Source organism: Vigna umbellata, chromosome 11, assembly GCF_029865625.1.
Source record: "Vigna umbellata cultivar VRB3 chromosome 11, Vumbellata_1.0, whole genome shotgun sequence".
In the NCBI taxonomy this organism is placed as follows: domain Eukaryota; kingdom Viridiplantae; phylum Streptophyta; class Magnoliopsida; order Fabales; family Fabaceae; genus Vigna; species Vigna umbellata.
Window position 1 is genome coordinate 6,178,990 of NC_142175.1, and position 10,899 is coordinate 6,189,888.

Below are 10,899 nucleotides of genomic sequence, written 5' to 3' on the forward strand. Positions count from 1 at the left end.
AAATAATTGATGATGTTCTTGTATGGGGTCGTCTCACCGTCCTCTCTCGCGTTGGTCAAAGTCCGTTCGTCCTGTACTCCTGGGAGGGTACCTGTTAAAGGTGCTCCGAAGCTTAAGTCAGTAAAAGTCCGATCGGTTGTTTAAGTACTACAATAAATGCTTAATTAATGAATTTTCCTACCTCTTACCTTTGACTTGTATTTATAGTTTTGGTCATGGGCCTAGGATTAGTAGGACCTTAATCACGGCCAAATTCCGAGCCCAACCCTCTAATCGGTGTTTTACCTTAATCACCTCTACAGACATACCTGTTACAAGTCTTGCCGAGTCTTGTCGAATGTCCCATGTGTTCTTTCCGTGACCGTCCGGGGGTCATTTGGTACATCAGGCCCCCGAAGCCCTAGACAACTAGTTGTCGTTGGGTTTTATAGTAACGAGTGACCGGTCGACACTTTTTGAATTTGAGTTTGAGTGGGAAAACACGTGTCGTACTATCGTAGGCCGTTTGTCTCGAGTAGTGGGATCGTCGTTTGATCTGAGCCGTAGATCGTGCCAGATTTGGACGGTGGATGTGGATCAGCGGTTTAAAATTTTTTGCTATAAATAGGAGCGTGGGACTCAGTCACTTTCAAACACACTCTTTTTCTTCTATTGTTGTTGTTCGGCTAAAAATTCTTTTTCCAAGGTAATTAATAAATGTCTACTGTTAGTGTTTCTTCTTCCGATGAGTCGATGGGCAAGGGAGGCGGGGAGTCATCCGACGGGAGCAGGTCGTCGTCTCCCAGCTCGGTGTCTTCGTCTTATCTTGAAAGGCCCGAGCCAGAGGGGGGATCGGGGCCGAAGTCTCCCGCGGGTGGTAGCGAGAGGGTTATAAACAGGATATCGCTCTTCCTTCTTCAGGGGGTGTCGTCATAGATGATGAATGGGCAGAACCGGCCGGCGGGTGGCCCGTGATTGGGGGATACGACTGGGCTTCTCACGAAGTGGGGTCCTATGAGTCCGACTTCTCTACCTAGGAGGAACAGTGGTTGTCGGTGTAGCGATCGTACATAATGAGGGAAGGAGAAGACACCCGTTTGATCCACCTCGGCGTTAGTCACCTTAACGAGCGAGTCTTTCACGGAAAGGGGACTCATACTGAAGACTTTTTCTTTGTATATACGTATTTGTTCAACGAGATGTTCATTCGGGTGCCATTCACTGCATTCCAGTCCGCCGTGCTTCAAAGGCTGAACGTCACTCCCTCTCAACTACATTCGAACAGTTGGGCCTATATTCAAGCGTTTGTGGCAATGTGTTCGGCGCTAGCCATTACCCCCACTGTTTCCGTCTTTCTCCACTACTTTAACGTTTGGCCTATTGCCAAGCGGGGCTGGGGCTCTCTAACCTCCGTCCACGACTGCTACCTGTTCAAGTCGTACTCGAAGTCCTCCAAAAATTTCAAACATCGCTTCTTCAAAGTAATAATCAAAGAAAGCGGTCGTTCCCAGTTTCACACCGAAGCGGGCAGTCCCATGTTCCCCTTTTATTGGATGAGGGACCCTGCCAAGATAAATGTCGTGCCGGTCGGCTCCATGACCCCCGTTGAGATAGAGGCGGTTAAGACCATCAACGCCTTATCCCGCCGCCTCCTTGCCCGAAATCTAGTTGAATGCCTTGGGCATGAGGATTTTGACCAAATGGCGTTCGTTACGACATTTGCCACTATCTCCGTATTGTTTTCATATTAACTTAGCTAAATTTATGTTTCCTTTTCAGATATCATGTCTCTTCCAACGCCCCGCAAGACTAGCTATGTGTTGTTGTCCCGGAAGAGGGATCCCCAATCGGGAGGATCCAGTCATGGATTATCGGCCACGCAATTGAGGACGGTAACCGATCCCCTAGTGACTGTCGTGGTGGCGCAACCGACTCCCGTGGTAAACCTGGAGTCGTCTGAAGCGGCGGCCACCCCTACTGCTACCCCCACAAAAAAGAAGAAGAGAAAGTATAAGGAAGGGAAGAAGTCGTCCTCAAAGTGGAGTCGCCGAGTGGGCAGCGCCCCAATCCTCTCCCGGGCGGCCTCTTCGACCCGACCTTTAACGTGGGGGGGCCAAGTGAGCTTCCACACGAGTTCTTCTCAACGGACGGTGATTGAGCCTATATCAGAGAAGGACATCACCGAGGTTGCTTTGGAGTTTGCGGGCCGAGGGCCTATCCTGATCTGGTACCTTCGCAAATTCGTTGATCGACGAAACGCTAGGGATGTCCAAGCAGAGCTGACCGCCGAGAAGAAGGTCGTCGAGGACCTCCGTGCTCAACTGGAAGCTCTCACTCTTGAGCATAAAGAGTGTGAGAAGCAGCAGTCCAAGTTGCAAGAGGGATAGGACGAGGTACGTGGCGAACTGAGCACGACGGCCCAACAGCTGAAGAACACCCGGTCGAGGAGCGATAGGATCGTTGGGGAGGCGGGGCGGCTGAAGCTGTAGTCAAAACGGCTGGCGGAGAGTGAGAAAGAGCTGTAGAGCAAGGTGGACCACCTGACCGAAGAGGTACATAAGGACAACGAGGCCATTGCCACTTTGAACACTAATGTTCAAATTGGGCATGAGGAGGGCTTCAATAAGGCCCTCCGTCAAGAGGCTTTTCTACTAGGGGCGGACCCTTTGGCTGCCGGTTTTGGCATTGGCCAAGATGTTTATGACGACCAAATGATTTTGGTAGAGGCCTCACCGACGGAGGAAGATGGGGTTGACGAAGAGGAGGGACATCCAGGCGAGGACAACGATGCATGATTGAGCGTGGGGGGAGTGTTTTTTGTTTTTATTTTTTGTGGGGACTATAATGCTTTGTATACTGGCCGGTGGCCGTTCACTCCTGAATGTAACTACAAACTTGAATTTTATCAATGAACTTTTGAAGTTTTTAAACTATGCTTTATCATCCGACTGTCTACTTTATCTTTTGCCTACGATATTTTTCATACATGCTTTTTGTAAAGTTATGGTGCTAAGAGACTTCGCTGGGTTTCGACCGTTAGGTTTGTTCGTGTTATGAACTTTATTTATCTTAAGTATAATGGCTCCATGATTGGATTTGCCGTTCATTTTGTTAGATCCGGATTCGGGCGGCAGTGGTTCTGTTTATGAACTCGCCATTTACCGCCCATTCGATTTGTTTAGCTTTCGGGTGGCAGTGGTTCTATTTATGAACTCGCCATTCACCACCCGTTCGGTTTGTTTAGCTTTCGGGTGGCAGTGGTTCTATTTATGAACTCCCCATTCACCACTCGTTTGGTTTAGTTGGCTTTCGTGTGGCAGTGGTTCTATTTATGAACTCGTCATTCACCACCCGTTCGGCTTAGTTAACTTTCGGGTGGCAGTGGTTCTATTTTTGAACTCGCCCTTCACCACCCCATTATCCTTATTCGTATTGGACGACACAGATTCTTTTAGGAACCGCTCGATCTCTGATTAATGCACCAATAATTAAGTAGTGAGCAGTGGAAACCCGTCGCCTTGTATTATATATCTGAAACACAAAAAGATATTACAAAGACAATTTCAACTGAAGTAAAATTTTAGGTGCGAAGGGTTCCACGTGTTAGGGACGATCTTACCGTTCGGGTGGGAAAGGCGATATGCTCCATTCTTAAGGTCTTCAACTACTCAGAAAGGGCCCCTCCCACTTTGCCGCGAACTTGCCATGGGTGGGCGCCCCCCGTGCGTCTTTTGTCTTCCTCCAGACCAGATCGCCTTCTTTGAAGCCTCGGGGTCGTACATTAATGTTGTACTTCCTTTCCACCATTCGTCAGTAGGCTTCTACCTTGAGGACTGCTTGGTCGCGACTTTCCTCCAAAGTATCCAGCTCTACTCTAAGTTCTTCGTCATTGAGAAGAGGGTCTTCGCAACGAGGTGTCACTGGTTGTTCCGTGAGGGGTGCATCGGTATGCCCACAAGACTTTAGGTAGTTCGTCCACCCACGCGCCCTTCTTCTCTCCCAATCTCTTTCTAAGCTCGGCCACTATTGCTTTGTTCAAGGCTTCTGCTTGATTGTTCGTCTGGGGATGTTCTACCGAACTCGTAATATGTTTGATCCCCAGACTTTAATAGAATGAACCCAGTTTTTTGTCAATGAATTACCTACTGTTGTAGGTCACGATCGCCCGTGGGAGGCAGAACCGACATTCTATCTTCCATACAAACTTCTGAACCTGCTGGTCCGTTATTCTCGCGAGAGCCTCGGCCTCTACCCACTTGGTGAAATAGTCGATGACGACTAAGATGAATCTCTTCCGTGCTCATCCGGGTGGGAAGGGTCCTACGATGTCCATTCCCCATTGAGCGAACGACCATGGTGAGACTAGAGTATGTAACTTGCTCGGAGGAGCTTGCGGGATATTAGCATGGGCCTGTCACTTTCCGCATTTTTGGACAAAGTCCCTAGTGTCTTCCTCCATCGTTGGCCAATAGTAACCAGCTCGGACGGTGCAGGCCTTAAGAGTGCACCCGCTGGTGTGGAACCGACATATACCGTTGTGAAGCTCGTCTAATACGTAAAATGCCTCCGTCCGATCCAGGCATTTGAGAAGAGGGGTTGAAAATCCTCTTTTGTAGAGATCGTCTCCTATGATGACGTATCTTGAAATTTTACAAGCGTCCGCTGGTTGAACCGGGCGTCCATTGTCCTGATCTTGCATCAATTTTCGAATTTTGCCTCGCCAATCCTCCCCGTCGTCCGTGCCGATAGCAAGGCATGCCACCGAAGGTTCTGACAGCACTTGCCAGATTATTGTCGTTAGTTGGCCCTTTTCCTTCCCGTTGCTAAGTTTTGACAACATGTCTGCTCGAACGTTCTCCTCCCGCAGGATATGTCAAATGTCAAGTTTTTCAAACTTCTCAAGCAAAGCCTGGGCTTTACGGAAATACTTGAGGAGGTGTTCGTCCTTCACCTGAAACTCGCCCTTCATTTGTCCTACAACGAGCTGGGAGTCCGTGCGGTAGGTCAGTCTGCGTGCCCCCACATCGTGAGCTAGGGCAAGGCCGGCTATCGAGGCCTCATATTCGGCCTGGTTATTGGACGCTTTAAACTTGAATACGAGGGAGAGTTCTAGCAGGAAGTCGCCCAACCCTTCTAGGACCACTCCTGCAACCCCTCATGTTCTTCCGGAGGCCCCATTGACGTACAAGTTCCACTCGCCTAGATCGGGATTTTGTGGTAACTCTACGGCGAAGTCGGCCAGGTGTTGACCCCTGCCCAAGACTCGAGGTTCGAACCTTAATCCGAACACTGATAACTCCACCACACAGTTGACCATCCGCCCGGCCAGATCAAGCTTCCTTAGAATCTTGGATATGGGGTGGTCCGTTTGGACCACTACTTGGTGACTCTGGAAATATGGGCAAAGTCTCCTGGCCGCGTTGAGGAGGACCAAAGCCACCTCTTCTACCTGTTGGTAACGTGTTTCCACGTCTTGCAGTACCCGGTTGACAAAGTAGACGAGCCGAGGCTCCGGCTTCTCCTGTACCAGCACGACGCTAGTTGCGGTTGGCGATACGCCCAGATATACTTGCAGCTCCTCCCCCGACCATGGTTTGTTCATGACTGAAGGGTTGGTCAAGATGCCCTTAACCTCCAAAAACGCCTGCTCGCACTCGGCATCCCATCCTTCGATGTTGGCTCCTTTCTTCATTCTCTTGACGATCGGTCGCATACGTTCGTCAAGTTTGGGAATGAACCTAGACAAAGAGGTAAGTTGACCCACCAATCTCTGGATTTCTTTGAGATTGACGGGGTTTCTCATATCCAGGACGATCGCGCATTTGTCTGGGTTGGCCTCTATGCCGCGAGTTGTCAGCATGAAGCCCAAGAATTTGCTGGCAACTACCCCAAAAGTACACTTGGCTGGATTCAGCCTCATGGAGTATCGCCTCACCTGTCCGAAGACCTCCTCCAAATCCCGGATATGGTCACCGCCGGACTTCAACGCAAAGATCCATGCATGCAGCGGCTAATCTGTCACGCAAAGATCTTATCCATAAGGCGCTCTCCCGTCCGGTTCCTAAACGAGTACGGAGGTCAACATAGCCTCGAGTGTCCACCCGCTCTCCTGCGAACCCCACTATCTGCTCATTGAATGGCACGATAAGGTCTTCTGATAGGTCCATGCGCAGAAAGGTCTTCCAATACAGAATGTTTGCAAAGCTTCCCTGATCGATCAACACCTTGCTTACCCCGTACCGAGCGATCTCCGCCGTAATTACCATGGGGTCGTCCTGCTCCAGGTCTGGAGCATGGAAATCGTCATCCGTAAATGTGATTGAAGGCATGGATCTCTTGGCTCTCTACACTACATTAATCGAGCAAAGGGCCCTAATATGGCGTTTCCGCGCCGATGAGGATGACCCCCCCCCCCCCCCCCCCGGCAAACCCTCTTGAGATGGTGTTAATGTGGCCACGCAGAGACCGGTCATTACTCCTACTTCTACTCCTGCTCCGGCGCCTCTTTTGCCGGGAATAGTTATTATCGTAGTTCCATGACCGTCCCCTACCATCGTGCCTCGACGGACTCCTGCGAGGACTACGTAGTCGTGCTGAGGAGTCAATGTGGCATTCAGTATGTTTGGTCTTAACATACTTCTTTAACTATCCAGACCGGATCAACTCCTCGATCCGGTCCTTGAGAGTCACACACTCCTCCGTGGTGTGACCCAAGTTCTGATGCCATAGACAGTGCTTGTTCCCGTCGACGTCGGGCGGTGTCGGACGCCTTTTGGGCACCTGTATGAGTTCAGTGCTGAAATCTTCTTGCAATATCTTCGCTCGGGGGGCCTTCAACGGGGTGTACTATTGGAAACATGGACCCCTAGGGGGCTTCTTCGGTCTGAACCCCCCGATCTTTCCCAACTGTCCTCCCTGGCTCCTGCCCTCTGATTTCTCCTTTGCTTCCTTGGCCTCCTTCAAGTATGATAGATTCATTTTCTCCACCCTTATTTCATCTAGTGCCCGCTCACGCAGCTCCTCCAAAGTCTTCAACACCCGCCGACAGACACTTTCCTTGAACGATCCTGGTTTGAGCTCGGGTAAGACATACTGAAGAGCTAACTCAGAGTTGAGACCCTTTACCCGCTGAACCATCTTTTGGTAGCGGTCCATGAATGCCTTCAGTGTTTCGTCTTTGCCCTGTCTGAGGGCGGACAATTCAAAGATGGTTAAATCCTGGGAACGACGGTTGGCAAATTGCCGTCCGAACGTATATACACATATATATATATATATATATATATATATATATATATATATATATATATATATATATATATATATATATATATATATATATATATATATATATATATATACACACACCATACAAACATAGGGGCGTACATGATGTTTAGTTTATTCATTCCTTCATTAATTTTAAAAGCAAGCTGTATTTACTAATATTATAGTGATATTGGGCATACGCTGGAAATATGCTTAGTCATTGAATTTATTTTTGACAGTTTTATTAAAAGTTGAATCCAATTTATACTTTTGTAAGAAACTTTTTGCAGAATGAAACGATGAATTTAGAAAAAAAATGATTGTCCTATATTGAATGGTTCCTTCAAAATGAAACAAGCTACAAACGAAAGAAAGAAAAACAAAGAAAATTATGATTAATCATTGGTGGTGATTTTGTTGCATATAGAATTATTATTAATTAACGATAAAAAACAAAAGCCACGAGAATCCTAAGTTATATTTGTACCATAACAATGACAAGAATTTTGGCCATGAGTGATTAAGAACCCTATCCCACTATTTTTGGTCCATTCTCAATCACGTGTTTCTTATTTCAATCTTATCTCGAACCTAAAGTAAAGTTTCTTTCTATCAATCAATGCATAAAACTATATATTTTATTGATTTAACTTGCCATTTCTTTTCAAATCGTCATCACAAACGTTGTTTATTATGTGTAATATGTTCAAAGGTGAAATGAAATGTCGACCATACAAAAATGACACAAAATGACGGTGTTTATAATAAGGACAATTATTTATTTAGAATAAAAAAAATTATTTTTATCGGACTATTTTTGACAAGTCTTCTAGGTAGGATGAGAGATCTTCGTTATTGTATCTTTGATTCAGAGAGGTAAGCAAAGAAAAATCCATATAAAAAAATATCTCTTATGTAAAAGATATTAAGAAGTAATGTGATAATAATAAACAATATTAAGTAAATGGTGAGGTACCTATAGTGATTTAAGTATTTATAAATCTTTCAGGGCATACAGGATATATTAACAAACTACGTTGATATCTTGTTAAATAGTAATTCAATTAAGTATATATCTTAAATAACAACATTATCTCCATATATTTTAGAGATAATTATAATAGTTAATCTAATATTATTTTTGGACTTATAAATTATGTCGAGTATGTACGATAAATAAAGATATACATAGTAAAATTTTATTTTTAATATATATATATATATATATATATATATATATATATATATATATATATATATATATATCAAAAAAGTAAAATGAATATACATTAAAATAGGAGGTACTATTATGATTTTAAAAAAATGTTTTATTATTATTATCCTATCAATTTGAATGTTATTTTCTATAATTACATCTCACTAATATAAGAAAGAGATAGATAAGTTTTTTTTGAGATTTTATTTTGGTTTTTTAATCAAAGTCTCTCTAGGTAAGATGAAAAGAAGAAGACTTAAAGTTTTGGTTCTTAACCGAAGCATATTCTTTATAGATAGGCTTTGATTCTAGAAACAACCGAAGTCTATGTGTGACTAAGAATGGAAAGAGAGAGGAGAGGAGAACAACATACTTCGCGAGGAGAGGAGATGAAAACAAGATGCTTCGATACAATGGTAATGGAAAAGGACTTCGCATGGAAAGGAGAAATTGAGAAGAGGAAATCAATTTCCCTTAAAGCCACAAGCAAAAAGTCCTCCAAGAAGGTTGAATATGAAGCTAAATCAGATGCAGAAAAGGATATCATGAATATGATGGTAAGAAAATTTAATGAATTCATGAAAAATAAAAGTTCTACTACTGATAATGCAGGTCCTTCAAGAGGAAGAAAGAGTTCAAGAAGCAACATTGTACAGTGCTATGAATGTGGAAAAGAAGGTCACATCAAGCCTGATTGTCCAGACTTGAAGAACAAACTGAAAGCAATCACAAAGTACCCTCAGGACAAAAACAGAAAGTAAAGGAAAACATATATAGCCTGGGAAAACAGTGATAGTGATTCTTCAAGTGATGAAGATTGTAGTGTTGAAGAGGAGTCAAACTTATGTTTCATGGTAGGCTCTGTACACGTTGATTATGACAATGATGATAATTTTGAAAATGAGTCGATAGAAGTGAAGTATGATCTGCTACCGGATGCATTTCAGGAAATTCATGCAGAAGTCATGCGACTCTAATATAAGGTAAATCGATTATCCTCTAAAAGAAAAGACCATGAGTACATAATTGATAATCTTGTAGAGGAAAACGATAAACTGAAAAATGAGTTAGAAATTGCTTTGAAATCTGCAAAGACAGTTAAAATAGAAATACAAATGGTTGAAATGAAGTGTGATAATTGTCCTGCTCACATTGAGAAAATTGATTACTTAAACCAACACTTTAGCTAAATTTACTCAAGGCAAAGAAAATTTAGATGTTGTGTTAAGATCATCTGAAAATTCCTCCTTCCATTTGTTTGATTTGTAAACAAAGAAAGAATGTCAATTCTCCCATCCTTGACATTTCAAAATCTTCACAAAGAGATTTGTTAGTTGATTCAAAGATAATATCATCTACATATACTTGGGTAAGTAGAATATGTTTTCCTTCTCTCTTAATGAATAAAGTTTAATAAACTTTACCTCTATTAAACTTATTTTCTGAAAGAAAGTTATTAAGCCTTTCAAGCCAAGATCTAGGTACTAATTTTAATCCATAAAGAGATTTCTTTAATTTAATGATGTGATTAGAAAATTTGTAATCTTCACATCCAAGTGGTTGTTCAACATACATATCTTCTTTAAAAAAACAATTTAGGAAAGCACTTTTAACACCTATTTGATATAGTTTAAATTTCATAATAGATGCATAAGGAGGAAATAGGCGTATTGCCTCGAACTTGACAAGTAAAACATATGTTTCATCACAATCAATACCTTTTTCTTGACTATATCCCTGTGCCACAAGCCTAGCTTTGGTCTTGGTAATGTTTCCATTTTCATCTAGTTTGTTTCTAAACCCTCATTTTGTTCGTATTAGTTGATAAGTGTCTTTTCTAGGAATCAATTCCCATACTTGATTTCTCTCAAACTGGTTTAGTTCTTCTTGCATTGTTATACACCATTGATCATCTTGAAGAGCTTCCTTTATATTCTTAGGTTCTATCTTGAGTCCTTTGTCATAAAATTCACTTATACAAAGTAGATTGTACTTTAATCCTTCTATAGGTAGTACATCTTTTATCATCAAGGTAATTGCACTTCCAATGTCTCCTATTCCAAGAATTTTCCCTTTGTTGTTATCACCATATATGTAACAAAGCCTTATTCCTTTTTCTGGAAGTTGGTAAATTTCTTCTTATACCGAGTCACATGTCTTGAACATCTACTATCAAGATACCACATAGACTTTCTAGATTTTGAATGTACCTATAAAATAAAAGGAACAAGTTATTTAGGTAACTAACAACTTTGTATGGGTCCTTTGAGTTATATTGAAAAATTTGAATTATTTTACATAACTCTCGAAAATAAACAATCCAGACGATATCTCTGGCAAAAAAAAAAATTAAAAGACATTAAATATTAAAATCTAAAATGAAAACTTAAACAAGCTAAACATTATCTGTCTAAAAAGAGACAAGACCAAAAAAA

General features: G+C 42.7%; 1 protein-coding gene across 1 annotated transcript; it reads right to left on the reverse strand.

The window, feature by feature from the left end:
* Window positions 1-4,393: 4,393 nt before the first annotated feature.
* On the reverse strand, window positions 4,394-4,819 carry LOC148190840 (uncharacterized). Its single transcript, XM_088101191.1, has one exon. It carries the CDS (start codon window positions 4,817-4,819, stop codon window positions 4,394-4,396), a length of 426 nt encoding a protein of 141 aa, XP_087957317.1.
* Between the last annotated feature and the right edge of the window lie 6,080 nt (window positions 4,820-10,899).